We start from the raw sequence: 16,706 nt of genomic DNA, 5'->3' as shown, positions 1-16,706 counted from the left end.
GAAGATATTTGGACAAATAATTTTGGTAATGTAAACGCATTATATTATTTTTTTAGATTATTGATCAATATTGTTTTTTCGATTATCCAGGGAACCATTCACTATCAAAATTTTAGAATATTTCTAAATTGATTCTTTAATTGAGGGGTTTAATTTAAAACATAGTTTAAGCTTAAAAAATGGTTATTATCTATAAGTATAATAAATTTAGTATGATTCAGGTTAAGTTAAATTAATTTCTTGTTTGCGTTATCTACTCGCTAACCAGTAACTTCCAAAAACTGATACAATGCATTATCTGCCCATTTACTAAAGTTATTCATGTGGCCATCGCGGTGTTTTCCCTCGCAAAAGATCGATTTAAAAAAAGAAAGTCCCGTTGACTCGAAATTGTTCCCTTTGCGTAACCCATATTTAGGGCATTCCTCGGATAAGAACCGAAATTCCCCTTCTTCACAGCAATCTGAGCTGTAACTATCTAACTAACTCGAGACTAGTTCACTTTTGTCTCAATTCTTGCACAAGAAGGTCCTACTTGGCCGGTAAGTTTACTTAATCAGATTATCTATCTTGTAACTGTCTCTCTAATGTAAATTATATATCGCGAGATATAATTAAACTTCTCCACTCTTTTGTCACTGTGTAGAAACCATCTTGTATCTTTCCCGTTATCGTTCTTGTCTTATTTCCTTTTCTATTATTTATTAGGTTTCCTATTCCTTTCAAAAATATTCTGTTGTTAATCTCACTCGCGAACCACTTGTAGTCTAGCTCTGTCCAACCCCGATCAAGACACTTTCGCCAGACTGAAGCCGGACCTTAGTATCGTTATTTGTGTAACTGCATTACCAATGGTCAGAGTATTTATCATCTTCCATTAGGCAAACTCATCCACAGCCCAACCGTGGTAGCTGTATATACGATACACAATTAAGTGACTCACTCGTGGGACCTCAAACCTTTTTTTTTGGTCATTACACTAATAAGTGTCGCCCAACGTGGGACGTCACTTACTTGTCGATTGCACTACAAAATGTTTCATATATCTTCATTATCATCATCAAAAAACTGCGGGTGTATGTGACAGTGACTGAACAGTTCACAGCGATTAGTCTATCGGTGGAAATATAAACGTGTTTTCTACACTAATTCAAAATAATTACGTTTCATATTTTTGGGTACATCCTTTAATGCCGAGTCTAGATCAGTTTTTACATAACGGTTGCAGTTTGGACTGCACTAATCCTAACAAATAATCACAAGAAAGGAAAGAGGAACATTCCATTAAAATGAAGACCTACTAGCTGAGGAGGAAAACTCAGTCATGAGAAGGAAACTACATTTCACTTCATTTAACTTTTTAGCACTGTTCAATACAAAAATTATTAAAAAATAAGACAAGTATACGATTTAGTGAAAACCTTTTTCAAGTTAAGTAGTAGATGTACACAACACTGATATTGCCATACGGAGAATATGGAAATATCCGGAAGAAACAAGTTTTACAATATACGTCACCTTAACTGACACACTACAACAAATGCACATTCAGTTAAGACAACTACAAACGAAAAAAATTAAAGGGGAAGTTGCGTAAAAGATTCTTACCTTGTGAAGTGCCCGCCAAGCTGTCGTTTCCCTGTAGAGACTGATTTAACCCTGAAATATTACAAAAATGCAAGTCAAAAGGTGTTTCAAAAGAAAATTTTAATGAAAAACAAAACTATATTTGACGTAATAGTCTAGTTAAATATAATTTTACACTAGATGATGTACTTGTTGAGATTATTTAGCTTGACCATATCGTTTTGGATTTTGTGTCATTTCGTTCATGGTAGGTATCAGATCATAACCTATATTTCTTTCACTGACTTTATCGGAATTACGAATGGCTTACGAAAAGGGGTTTTTAAAAAATAAATTGATTTATTGAGAACTTATAATTTCGAGGTATGGTAACAACTACACAAAAAAAAGCTCTTAATAAAGTTACTGGTATATATACTCTTTCTATATGTCGTTACACATTGGATAATCCAGAGTCATAACTTTGGTAGTTACAATCTTGAATAGTACTTACTTAATAACAATATTCGTATAATAATACAGCAGTACAGTTAGTTGTACATATATTGCTTTTAGAGTGTATATATATATATATATATATATATATATATATATATATATTGCTTTTTTAAATTCCGTTATTTTGTTCTTTTGTTCCTCTGGAAAACTCTGTAGCCTCTTCTTCAGCATTCATGATCTGGATATCATAACTCTTTGAAATTATCTTCTACACTTTCGAGTCTTTGTTCTACCCTTTGACTGACCTCACGTTGTAATTATATAATATGAGGGTTTTTTTTTAAATAATTTCTGTCCTGTGCTGTTGCAACCCAATTCGTCTTGATTATCTGGAGATCAATCGACCATCGGTCGGGTGGTGTTCCACGGCTGCGTTCATCGCTTCTTGGCATCCATTAAAGAGTTTTCTTGGTACATTTCCCGTCCCATAATCGTGCTACATGTCGCGCCCCATCTCCATTTAAGTTTTGCACTGCGTTTAAGAACATCATCCACCTATGACCTTCTACGTTTCTCCTCGTTTTTTACCGAACATTCCATCGTTATGCTAAGCATTGACCGTTTCCATTTTTCTTTGGGTATTCAGGGGTATTCTTCTTTGTAACTCACTTGTTTGGTTTTCTCTACTGACTTTCTTTTCATGTCCCAGGAAATGTATATTTGTAAGTGAACTTAATTTTTATGTTTTCATTGGTTGCTAAATTGGTCATCATTTTAATTTTGGATTCATTAATTTTCAATCCCACTTTCCCTGTTGCTGCAATAAGTTCTTCCAACATATCTTTAGCTTCCTTTAGGTTATCCGCTACCAATGCTGTTATCTGCAAATCGAAGGTTATTTAAGTATTCACCTGCAATGCTTATTCCTTTGTCCTCACAGTTCGGCACTTCTAATATTCTACTCTAATACTGTTGAGAACATTTTTGGTTACATTGCCTGACTCCTCTTCTGATGTCGACTTTATTGGTGGTTTCCTGAAGGTTTATAGTATCTGTCGCATTTTCATATACGTTCCTGATGATGTTATAATAACAAGAATCTACTTTGTATTGTTCCAGTGACTTTCAGATGGCCTCAATGTTCGCTGTGTTGAAAGATTTGCGAAAGTCTATAAAAATCAGCACCAAGGGTGTGTTATATTTAATGGTTTTTTTCAATCATTAAGGTCTGAAAAAACATCGAATATGACATCATTGTTGCTGATTGTTATAGACGTTTACAAGGCTTTCGACATAGTGAACATTGTAATTGTAATAGTAATAGTAATTATATTAATAAGTTCAAAATAAAAAAAAAGTAGAAAGACCTGAAGTATGTTTTACTTTCTGACTTCCCACTTTTGGACATATTTAGAGATAACTTATCTACATATCTGCATTTTCCTCTTTTTTGTCATTAATTATTGCTCTTTTAATTCCAATTGCAATATTGTTTCTGATCACGTTTATTTCTCTAATGGTTCACACAACTGTCTTTTTTTGTGACGGGTTTCTTGCTTTTTTTATTACATCTTGAAGTGTTGAAAAATTATCAGCATTTTTGTTGTTCTTCCTTTTGTACCGCCGAATGTTGCTCTGCGAGAGATAAATGTCAGATAGAGCTTCTTTCACGAATAGTATTGATTACACGGATGGAAGAAAACTTTTACATCCATTCCCGGAATGTTCATACTATGTGTTTGAGCTTTGCGTAAAAATAAACTTTTTCCTCAATCTACAGATATATAATTTCTTAGCATTAATACTATTGTATAAAGTAATGTATATGCAGTTATGTTATCTTTGCATCAGACTCGTCCAAATGTTATAGGGTGTGCTTTATTTTTGCTATTCTTGTTGTTTGCTGGAGTCATCACTTAGTCGTAGGAATCTTGTAACGAGGGTGTTGGCAACTGTTTGTATTTGTGATTGTTGAGGGTGTGAGACCATCCACCAATGTACAATGATGATAAAAACAGATTAATTATGATAAGTCTCGTATTACCTTCGCGTATACCTTGGACAGATATCGTATCAGACAGAAGGAAGGAAAACTTACCTCCAAGCATAGACGGATCTCCCGCCAACGCAGCCATACTAAAATTAAAACTTCCCGCCGCCGTCGCAAATAATTTGCTCTCCGTCGGCGTTAAATAAGGACTAATGGCGCTATCGTGGTCGTCATGGTCCCCACCGCCCCCCGAGCTGCCCGAATGTGGACCACCATGAGGACCTCCGATGCCTCCGTTATCGTTGGTAACGTCGGTGGAGTCGTTGCTGTTGTCCTCTTGGTTAGTGGTACATAGGAGTTCCATGGGCTCGTTTTTGATGTTGTTGTTGTCGTTGTCGTTGTTGTTCATGCGGGAATGGAGGAGGGTGGGGGACGGTGAGCACGGCGATGCCTCTCGGTCTGTACTGCTTATTCCGTTACCTGTGAATGTGATAAAAGAAAATTTTAATGTGTTAAATTAAAGTGAATGACACAACAATTAATCAAAATCAATGATTTTGAATATATCACAAATATTAAAAAGATTAACAGTAAAAGAATCCAATAGGATTAAGGAAGGGGCCATTGAATAAGTAATAACTGAAGCTTAAACAAGATTTACAAATAAACAAATTAGGAAATATTACTGATTTATAAAGATTATCATTCTAAGTATTGTGCCTACAGATAAAGCAGGTAAAACTAGAATGATCGGTATATAAAATATTAGGAAAGGGCGAGATAATCTATCAAGGAAACCGAAAGCAGATACAAATAAACAGAAAACTGAGCAGAACCACAAATATGTACATGCTAAATGCAGTTTAGATCCGTTGTGCCATAAAAATGCATCAAATGACATTAAACTGTAAAAAAGACCCAACAATAATTGAGACCAATAAAGCAAACGATAAGATTCGAAAAGAAAATGTCAGAAGATACATAAAGAGAGAACAGCTTGACTACATCGGAAAGTATTGAGCGCATAAGGGCATCTGTAGAAAACGGCAATTATGGTAAACCTTCATCTCACAGATTTTTGACGGACATTTGTTGAAGTAAGTGATTAAGTAAATCGTGGCCATTAAACAGTGGCAATCGCATGTTTCGGTCTAAAAGTGTCCACCGAAATACAAAGATGAGAATCTATAAAACTTTAATTCGGCCAATAGCATGTTATGGCAGCGAAGCATGGGTCCTGAAAGAAACATCCAAAAACAAACTCGACACATTCGAAAGAAAAGTACTGAGGAGAATACTAGGACCTGTGAGGGAAAACGGAATCTTCAGAATTCGATATAACAACGAGCTCTATCAACTGTATAAGGACACACCCCTGTCAGACTTCATTAGAATACAAAGATTGCAATGGGCCGGACATGTGATACGAATGGGAGAGGATAGGCTACCAAAACGAGCACTGAACGCCAGAATGCAGGGAAAGAGACCAGTTGGAAAGCCAAGAAAGCGCTGGGAAGACACAGTAAGCAGCGACGCACAAGCACTTTTAGGAGTCCGTGTATGGAGAAGAGCAGCCACAGACAGACAAGGGTGGAGGCAAAAAATAAAGGAGGCCAAGGCTCATTTTGGGCTGTAGTGCCGTAGAAGAAGAATCGCATGTCTCCCTGAATAACAGATAAACACCAACAACACTTAAGTAATAACGCTACTGAAACTATGCTTTATAATAGGGAAATTTAGCAACTCGAGGCGAAGAAACGTCATGTCGCGCATCTCACGAGACCTCACCATAATTAAAATTTGTTGTACAGTCAGTGGGTACAGATAATTGAGAAATGAGAAATATATATCAAGAAGTAGATGACTGGGAGAGTAATGTTGAGACATAATAAAATATGTCTTAAACTGAAAAGAATAACTGAAAATTATTAGATGTTCTGGTTATAGTAATTAGAGGTTTATAGAATTTATTTATTAATATCTAAATTAATTTATTTTATTTACCTTCTATATCGTTTTTTATTGAATTAAGATTAAGGTTGAGCACGTTGTTCTTCATAGCGCTAGGTGAAAAATCTGCCGGTTGCGTCTGGGGAGGGGGATGCGAATGCGTCGTCGATAGGTTTAATTCGTTATTATTATTATTGTTATTGCCGATAATGTGGTCTGATCTCGCTCGTTTGTGTTCAGCTTCGGGATCTAAAGATATCCTCCTTTCTCTCCTATATTGCATTGCCGCTCTCCTGAGCAACTGATTAACGGTGGCACCATGCGGCGGGGAGGAAGGTGATGTAAATAAACTCTCTTCTACTAGCTTGTCTGTAAACGATGGATGGTGATTGGAGATAGGTGTTGATTGGTGCTGATGCCCTCTAACCATACTTTGTACTTGTGCCAACTAAAAGAAAATAAGTTAATGAAAATAAAAAACGCCAAGACAATATTTTCTGCAATTTCCTTTGAATTTTCTGTAACTTTTTGCTTGCTTTGGTCCTGGAATATTTCCCCGGTAGTCTACACTCAGTTCTTTTTTCTATTTGCGGACATCTTCCACAATGCGGCTTTTTGGTATATTGCATAATAGTTCTAATCTAATAAAATGAGTACTAGCTCATTCTTTAGCAATATTATCGTCAAACTCATAACCAGCAACTCCTATATGCCCTGGCTTTCATAATAAAGTTACTTTGTTGTTCTTTGTCAGTTGCGTAAGAAAATGTGATCAGTTCCAACCTATTACAAACAAGTTATAGATCTCAGAGTCTCCAGTGCAACTTAAATATCAGGGACAAGAAAATATGTTGACTTGAACGAATTGAGACTTTGTTTCAGGTACTATTGAGCGGAATAATCTATTGGTAATCTTCTTCTTTGAATACCGGGCCCAAATTAGGCGTGGGAAGCTTCCATGACTATTTGCCACTATTCTTCTCGATCTTGTGCAGCATGTAACAATTCATCTGTTGATAATCCAATCCATTGACCAGTCTATTGCTAATAAGTAAAGATAATAGATAAAATGTTATCTACTTATATGTTCTAAATTTTAATCACCATAAAGTACATCCCTGGGATGTACTAATGAGTATAGAATTCAAAGTAAATGTATGACCTTATAATTCTTCAGGACATTCTCATCACTTCCTCACTAGCTTCCAGATTTTGTCAAATGGGTACAACATTATTTTTTCATGAGAACCTTAGCATTATGAACTTTTGATAGTCTAAAAATAATTTTTTCCTAATTTTTTCATAATCCATTTTTTTTTAAATTGTATTGATTGTTAAATGGTTCATTGATTGCTGACTATTGTTTCCAAAGCTTATTCAATATCAAGAGTTACCAAACTTTATGATTAATGTAGGTGATCTGCTTACCTGATCCCGGCCATCCCCGTGCTGCTGGGTGAGGCCGCTAACCCTGAGAACTTCGGCAGTTTTGAGGAATGACGACAAAGAACGTTGATGGACATTGACTTCTCCATGATATATAAATTCGACCAAGGCGTGGAGATCCGTCCATGCAACATCTTGAAGGACTATTACCGGATGCTTACACGGTGTACTCTAAAAAAGAAGAAATAAGTATAAAATAAACTTATTGTTCAAGCTAATATCTTGTTATAAATAGCTATATCACTTGATATTTTTAAAGATTTTCTCTTTCTTTTTTTTTTGAAGATTAAAATTCAACTGATTTGTTTTACCCATTTTTGTTATTTTTTATGTATGAATTTTTTCTATAGTTGCTATATCTCCTATAGGATTTCTCCCTCTGCCTGGAGAAAAGCTTAAAAACATTAAAATATTAGGAACATTTTATGCTGTATGTTTTCAATATTTTCTATACGAAAATCAAAAGTCAAAAAATCATTATACCATTCTATTTTTTTATCATATGGCTAGAGACAGATATTTTTAAATATTTTATGTTCTCTACAACTAAAACGCATCCGTTAGTTTCAAATGTAGACTATAAAATCTATTTTTAAAATATTAAAATAAAAATTATCTCATGTAACACTACAAATAGTGCAAAAAAATGCTGATCCAGCAGCAGCCTGCCTTGCATTTATTTGAAAATAAAATATGTATATTCACTACTAACCGTCGGCGTCTGTGTAGTTATAAAAATGGCGTGATTTATGCAGTTTTCTAAGAATTTGTCATGCCTAATTTTTTACTACTCTTAAAAGTTTTTACGCTTGCAATTTTTTATCTAACGCTTTGGTTTCTTTCCGTTGGTCTTATGAGGTATTAAGGTCTAAATTCATATTTGGTCTATTTTCTGTTTGATACTTTTATAACGGCCTAAAATATATAATAATATTGTAATCTTTTACTTATTAACCATCTACTGATCCAATTGTATTATTTCTTGAGATGTTGAATGTGATTCTCTTCATTTCTTTGCAATATCTTCTTATTTATTTTTCTCATATACTGTTGTCATGTAGGTATCCCAGATTCTTCTCGTATTTCAGTACTTTTCTCAAAAGTTGTATTCTAGGATTATAAAAATGTTTAATAAACTCATTAACTCTTCACGTCGCTGCATTCTTGTAATAGTGTTATTATTCATAGGGTTTCTACTCACGTACCAACGATCATGGGAAGTACAGAAACCAATTTACGTCTGTTTTATAGATTTTGAGGAGGCGTTTGATAGGGTTCAAGATGGTAGGCTGTTCGAATATCTAGAAATGATTGGAATAGATGATAAAGAGCTGAGACTTTTACAACATCTATATTGGAATCAAGAAGCTTCTATTTTGGTAGACGGCAAAGAAACAGACAAAATTTGTATTCAAAGAGGTGTTAGACAGGGTTGTGTGTTGTCCCCAACTTTGTTTAACGTTTACTCAGAAATAATTATTAACGAAGCCTTGGAAGGGCAATGTGTAGTTCGAATCGGGGGAGAAATTATTAACAACATCAGATATGCAGATATTATAAGACAAAGTTACTTGTGGTTAGTAAACAAGATCTCGGCGCTATACAACTAATTGTCAATAATAAACCGATAACAAAAGTTAATCATTTTAAATACCTAGGATATTGGATAAACGAGACACTAAATCCGGATGAAGAAATTTAAACTCGTATAGAAATTGCAAGAGGAGCATTTATGAAACTTAGATCTATTCTGAGCAATTCACAGCTGAACTTACAGCTGAGAATTAAGTTCCTAAAATATTATGTGTATCCTGTATTACTGTATGGATGTGAAACCTGGATTATGAAGGTTAACATGATGAACAAATTAGAAGCCTTCGAGATGTGGTTATATCGTAGAATGCTCAGAATATCATGGGTTCAACACATTTCAAACAGAGAAGTCTTGAACAGAGTAGGTCAAGGTGAAGGCGACTTAATAAAGATGATAAAAAAGAGAAAACTTGAATATCTGGGGCATATAATGAGAGGAAGCAGATACAGGATAATGCAGTTGATACTCAACGGAAAGATCGACGGACAAAGAGGAATTGGTAGGAAGAAATACTCATGGCTCCGAAATCTTCGTCAATGGACTGGCTTATCAGCAGATGAATTATTAAATGCCGCGCAATATCGAGAACGATATCGGCAAATCGTCATGGAAGCTACCCACGCGGAAAACTTTCCTATATACTAAAAAATAGAAAATACCCCCAATATTTAAAAATAAAAGTCTTCAACCAATGTATACTTCCTGTTCTCACCTACGGTTCTCAAACTTGGACGTTTACAAAGGAAAACATGGAAAAAATAGCAAAGACCCAAAGAGCCATGGAAAGGCAAATGCTGAACATCAGGCTATCAGACAAGAAAAGAAATACTTGGATCCGCAACAAAACAAAAGTGATCGATGTATTAACGCAGATAGCAAAACTTCAGTGGAAGTTTGCTGGACATACCATAAGACATAAAGACGACAGATGGAATAAGATGATTATACACTGGGGACCCTATAGTTACAAACGAAAAAGAGGAAGGCCACAAATGAGATGGTCAGATGACTTGAAGAAACACGCAGGCCCGAAGTGGATACAAACTGCCTAGAATAGAGAGACGTGGAAGAAGGAAGAGGAGGCCTATTTCCAAAATTGGACAGCAAGGGCTGTATAGATAGATAGATAAAGAAATATTAGAAATTTTGGAAAACCGATTTAGAAAGGCGATTAGAGCAGATTCCCAGTGTTGTAGGTTTACTTCAATACAACCAGCCCTGCTATTATTAAACCTTTTGTAATACATTTTGCAACATCACTGACTGTTTAATTCTTCTTATTTTGTGGTAATCCTATCTGTTATAGCATATAGGCAGATTTTTTAGGATATATCCTAAATATAGACAGGTTTTGTTTTATATACGATATTTTGAAGTGACCCCACAAAAAATAGTTCCAAGGATTCATGTCGGGTGATCGCGGGGGCCATTCTATAAATCCACGCCTTTCAATCCATCTTCTAGGAAATACATTATTTAGGTATTGCCTTGCTACACGCCCATAGTGATGCGGAGCAGCATTTTGTTTCAGCCTAATATTGTTGTTTGGGATATTGTTATTGTCTGAAAGTTTCGAATAATAAAATTTCTACATTAAAATGTAAACGAAAATACTTACTTGGATTTGGAAATAGCCAAGTCAACTCAAGTGTAATACTATTTTCCAATAAATCTATATATGCCGGACCATTTAAAATTCCCTCAATAAAAAGGGAACAATTATTTTCTCGCCTGTTACTCCAGCCCATACATTAAGTTTTTCTGGATACTGTGTGTGGTATTCACGCATCCAACGAGGATTGTTACGTGATCAGTATCTACAATGCTTGCGATTTACGTTTTCATTAAAAAATGGCCTCATCGTAAAACATAACCTTAAAAAGGATTTGGATTGTTTTAACTGTAACATTTTTCCATCATTATGTCTGCAAACGCTTCATGTCTATCGAAATCATTATCTGGCAACTCTTGAACCAACCTGATTTTATATGGATGAAATTTATTTTCACTAAAATTTTCGTTACGGATACTACACATTAGATATTACACATTTCTTGTTGACTTCGACGCATACCACTATCCCAATATCAGTAAAATCTCAATTTGTTATTATAACAGTCATAGCCATTTAAATGTATTATTATTTCAACCTCAGCGGAGAGAACCAGTGGTACAGTGTTGTTAGCGAAAACTAATCAGTATTTTATAAGGACTTTAAAAGATATATACAGTGTGACCCATTTGAAATATTTTAAAAAAAAACGGAATATCTGACAACAATGTAAATACCACCATAATATTGGCAGCATCACAAGACCCTTACACACCAAAATCTATAATCACCTCTTGAAAACAGACTCACTGATGTAATCAACAGAATTGAATATTTAAAATGGCAGTGGGCGGGAAATTTAGCGAGAAGAATTGACAATAGCTGGTCCACTAGAATTACACTTTGGTATCCAAGAGGTGAACTATGACATATGGAAACAAACCGGTACAACACGGCACAGAGAAGCAAATATTAGACAATCGTGGGCAGAAATTAAGAACAACTACGTAAGGGAAGTTGCACCATAATCGGTAGAATACGCTGAGAATGATGATATGACTCACGAGTTTTTGAATCAACTGAGGCAGGTCTTTTTGTCGCCTTAGTTCTACGTGTCTTAAGAGCGCACAAATGGCTCTGCTCCAACCTATCATGACCATGATCATCATCAGGCCTTTTTGTTAAAATTCTTATTCTAATCAGAACAACAATTTTAAAACGTTATTATTATAGTAATTGTCGTATGAGCATTTTACTCATTAAGCGACAAATGGTTAAATTTGTGCATTGTGTCAACATTTTGATTATTGTTTTAAAACAGCTGTGCTTAAGCGAACTACTTAAGGAACAAAGGATGTTACAGTAGACTAGCGCTCGAAGCTTTATACTATGTTTTCTATATTTTTTTAGTTTAAAATAATATTTTTAAAATTGAATAAAGTAACTTTATTATTAATATTTTTAAAAAATTATATTATATTCAAATGATTCAATGAATGATTATGTTTGCTTACTCCTAACGCCACCTGTTGACGTATTAACAAAGTATACATTGTTTACTTCTAACAGACCTGTCAAATTCAAACGAATTATTAATTTATAATAACAGCATAGAAGCTTCGCTTTAACAAAAAAGTCTGTAGCAAGTTGGCGAAACATTTTCATGTTCATATGCCTACAACCTTTAGATCCAGCTGTTGTCTTCACCTTCTCTTTTTACCTCATCTAGTCATATACCTCATCAGATGTGATTTTAATAATTAAAAAAACTGTGGGTAAAATGATCGCGAATGTCAAATCTCGTTACTTGTCACATATTGACAGACAAATGCCTGAAAATGTCAAAAAAAAAGAAGTTCAAAATTAATAATTTGTTCCAAACAGCGAATAAATTAACTTCACAAACACGAAGGACGAATTCCAATTTCTACAAATGAGGTAGGTAGACAGCCAATATTTAATTACTTCTATTAATATAGTGCCATAAATACAACACGATATCAATTTCAACCTCGCTTTATCAAAGATATCGTTGGAAAAATTATTTTTATCGAACTAGAGGACGTCTCGTTAATAGTTCAAAGTTAAAGGTATACAGCAAAAACAACTGTGATAATATATCTAAATATAAATGTTGCAAATCTGACTAAACTATTTGTTGATTTCCTGTCTGCCGAACCGACAAATAATGGAACTGACCATACCACACAAAAATTAGACGTAGTAGGACCAGCATATTAACGGGTAAATACATTTTTAATGTGATGTTTTAATAGCACTGCCAATTTATACCAGTGGCGTCCATACAAGAAAAGTTGTCAGAAAACTTTGTCAATATTATGTATTCAAATAATGTTGGTATTAATAAATTTGGGTAAATATTATTCAAACATGTTAATAAAGTTTATGTTTATTTCATGCTAAAACTGTTTTTTTGGCATCTTAGTTTCTCAAATAGATTTTGGGAATAATTTGTAAAATAATTGTTTAATAATAAGATTTCAGAAATTCTCATTTTACAGCCGAAACATTTAAAATATAAATTTTTTACAATATGTAGCTAATTCTCTAAAGCTAGTTAAACATAGTATTCCTTTTATTTATTAACCAATTTGGAGATATAATAATCAAGAAAACTGCGGTATGTTGAAGAAATTTATATATCCTTAATATTTGTAGATTTATTACGTACTATATTTTTATTAAAATAGTTTCAAATTCAAAACTATTAGTGGAGCAGTCAGAGATTTGACCTCTAATACGAACTGCTTAATTTTGTTGAGAATGTCAATTTTGGAAGGCAAAAAAAAGTGCAACTCCTACCACTGGGCTTCCCTCTAAAACCAACCCTCGCAGGGAGGAGTGGGAACGGAAAATATCAATTTACCAAGAATCTGTATATACGCCGTAGAAAAAAATGTTTCAAACAAGAAATATTCAAATAATGTTGGTATTAATAAATTTGGGTAAATATTATTCAAACATGTTAATAAAGTTTATGTTTATTTCATGCTTAAACTGTTTTTTTGGCATCTTAGTTTCTCAAATAGATTTTGGGAATAATTTGTAAAATAATTGTTTAATAATAAGATTTCTTCTTACATGTAGTCATTATCAGAAATTCTCATTTTACAGTCGAAACATTTAAAATATAAATTTTTTACAATATGTAGCTAATTCTCAAAAGCTAGTTAAACATAGTATTCCTTTTATTTATTAACCAATTTGGAGATATAATAATCAAGAAAACTGCGGTATGTTGAAGAAATTTATATATCCTTAATATTTGCAGATTTATTACGTACTATATTTTTATTAAAATAGTTTCAAATTCAAAACTATTAGTGCAGCAGTCAGAGATTTGACCTCTAAGACTCATACGAACTGCTTAATTTTGTTGAGAATGTCAATTTTGGAAGACAAAAAAGTGCAACTCCTACCACTGGGCTTCCCTCTAAAACCAACCCTCGCAGGGAGGAGGGGGAACGGAAAATATCAATTTACCAAGAATCTGTATATAGCCGTAGAAAAAAATATTTCAAACAAGAAACGTAGTTGAGATAATTTTGAAAAAAAAAATATGTTAATTAGTACTTTTTGTGTAGAATGAACCGTTCTCTCATTAACAATGCTTCAAGCGACCGGCGATTTTAAATGTCAGTTACACGTGCGAAATAAAGTTTTGAAATAAAATTTGTTTGATATCTTTTGATTGGAGTGTCCTATCGACAAAAATTAAAATGGGTTTTAAAGGTGAAAAGTTCAGCTTTCGTATGCAGTTTTTGCATTTTGCCACAAATGAAGTCAGTTTCTATAAAGCTGTTAAATAAATAAACGTAGCGCGATTGTTGACATTTTTTTCGATTTTCATGAAATCAATTAAATTTATCACTTCAATTGACCGGTCGCCATCTATTTTTAGAGCCTAATCTTCAAAACCTCTAACATGAAATTTCGATTTTGAGTTTTGACAACAAATAATGTTCAAATTTGTTGCCAAAACCCAAAATCGAAATTTCTAGCTATAGTTTTGAAGGTTGGGTTCTAACAATGAAAATTCATAGTGGGCGATCAATGACAGTGGTGAATTTTATTTACCTCATGAGAATCTTAAAAAATGGCAAAAATCGAGCAACGTTTATTTATTTAACAGTTTTATAGAAACTGACTTCATTTGCGGCGAAATGCAAAATAATGTACGGAAGCTGTACTTTTCACCTTTAAAACGCATTTTCATTTTTGTCGATAGAGCACCCTGATCAAAAGATATCGAACTTTTACCGTCGAGTTGATACAACTTTTATTTTAAAATTTTACAGGGAAAGTGCGAAGAAAAATTTTTTTGATGTTTTTTACTCCCCCTCTCCTTACAAAGTCAGGTTTTAGGGGGAAGTCCGTAAGTAAGAGTGGCAAACTTTTTTTGCATCTTTTTGCAGTCACAAAATTGACATTCTCAGCAAAATTTAGCTTGTTCGTATGATTTTTAGATGTTCAGTGGCATTTTCGTCTCTGGACCGACGACTGGAGTATATATTTAATTTTATTCTTAAAAATAATCAACGCTGCTTTCAATTATAGAAATGAGGGTCTGCTAATATGAAATAAAAGACAAAATTTGCTCAAAAAATTATCAAACCGCGACTGGGAATCAGACCATTCCATAATGATTATGATTTACAAAGATCTTATCCGATACAAAATCGACTATGGGTCGACTGAGTAATAATTTGCAACTAAAACAGAGTGTGCCCTCGGTTCTGGTACTTCCTGGCAAGACAATCATGTCGTAGTGTAGACTAAGACAGAACCTTAGAAAGAAAAGACAAACACTCTTGCTTTCTGGTGTATAATATGCCGCTCTCTGTAAATATATTTTGGTGGAGATTTTTGGAAAGAAGAGAATTTTGTACAAAGTTCACACGACCAAGTAGAGGTAGGGCCTCGCCGGAATCAAGAAAAAAATAAGGAGATGATTGAGACAAATAAAAAAATAAGTCAGGGTACTGTTACAAGAAGAAAAAGAGGTAAAAGAAATCATATTAAGTTGCTGAATGAATGATGGATGAAAGGCGATTATAGTTGGATTATGGAGATTAATGGTTATAATATAAATCGTACTATTTTTTATCGTAAAATTTTAGGTCTATAAATATAAATGTTAACTCTTCTGCTAATTTAATTAATCCGAGTAGAGAACTGATTTAGAAATTTCGACATTAATATTTGGGTTATAATCTCAGCATACTTAAAAAGTGATTCATTGTTTGAGTGTTGGTACGATAAAAATCATATACCTATCATGATCGTGACTAATAAAACGTTTTTCTAAGTATTTTTTGAGAATAAATACATAAGTTACAAGGTCCATACAATTTCTTTAATTTAGAATAAAAAATGTATTGAATGTTCAACCACTCACCGTAAGTACCATTAAGTAATAAAGTTGAGAGGATTTTCTTAGCGGGGGATTCATCTTTATTCCTTGTTTTTCCAGGGTGATGGTCCGTCTTTTTAAACTTAATGAACTTTCTGCTCTTTTAATCGCGGGAATACATTTTTTTTTGATGATTCTTTTCAGATGTTACTATATACATAATCTAAGTTATTAAGATCGCCACACGACGTCTCTCCTTCTCCTTTCCTATTTTTTTGTAAGATCAGACGAGACACTATTTGTCTCTGGCACTTAGCAGTGAAACTATTGTATCAAACCCTGTCCTTGGATTAAGTCCCACCAAGAAAGCCTCTGCTCTGGACAAAACTCAGCTACTTATGAGGAATTAATTTTTCTGTTTGTAACATCAGACGAGACACTACTTGTCACTGGCATTTAGCAGTGAAGCTATTTTACCAAACCCTGTCCTTTGATTAAGTCCCACCAAGAAAGCCCGTGCTCTGGAAAAAACTCAGCAACTTATGAGAAGTTTAAGGAGTTAGGAAGTATAAGCCATTCATATTCACAGAGGACATAATGGCAGTTGTTTCCTTCACTTTGCCTTTCGTACTTCCATGGAGTGTTGATTACACTGGACGAAATTTTGACCAAAATTAAATAAATTTTCTGATTACCGCATTTTCTAATGCGTTATCTAGTAGATAAACTATTTTAGAACCCATGACACTTTCTTTATCAAAGTTATTTTTGTTGC

The 16,706-nt window shown here is 33.9% G+C and overlaps 1 protein-coding gene across 14 annotated transcripts in view; it reads right to left on the bottom strand.

Annotated features, from left to right (window-relative positions):
• br (broad-complex core protein) overlaps positions 1-16,706 on the bottom strand; it is a 178,074-nt gene that overhangs the window by 49,054 nt on the left and 112,314 nt on the right. For all 14 annotated transcript variants that reach the window (XM_072520442.1, XM_072520439.1, XM_072520438.1 and 11 more), the window contains 4 exons: positions 7,394-7,582; positions 6,020-6,413; positions 4,124-4,495; positions 1,609-1,659 (listed from right to left, as the gene is read on the bottom strand). In XM_072520442.1, coding sequence (XP_072376543.1) covers positions 1,609-1,659; positions 4,124-4,495; positions 6,020-6,413; positions 7,394-7,582 — 1,006 coding nt within the window. The remainder of the gene's footprint in view (positions 1-1,608; positions 1,660-4,123; positions 4,496-6,019; positions 6,414-7,393; positions 7,583-16,706) is intronic.

The sequence above is a fragment of the Diabrotica undecimpunctata genome, chromosome 1 (assembly GCF_040954645.1).
Source record: "Diabrotica undecimpunctata isolate CICGRU chromosome 1, icDiaUnde3, whole genome shotgun sequence".
NCBI classification, from domain to species: domain Eukaryota; kingdom Metazoa; phylum Arthropoda; class Insecta; order Coleoptera; family Chrysomelidae; genus Diabrotica; species Diabrotica undecimpunctata.
Note: the sequence above shows the minus strand (reverse complement) of the source record. Positions and strands in the feature narration are given on the sequence as shown.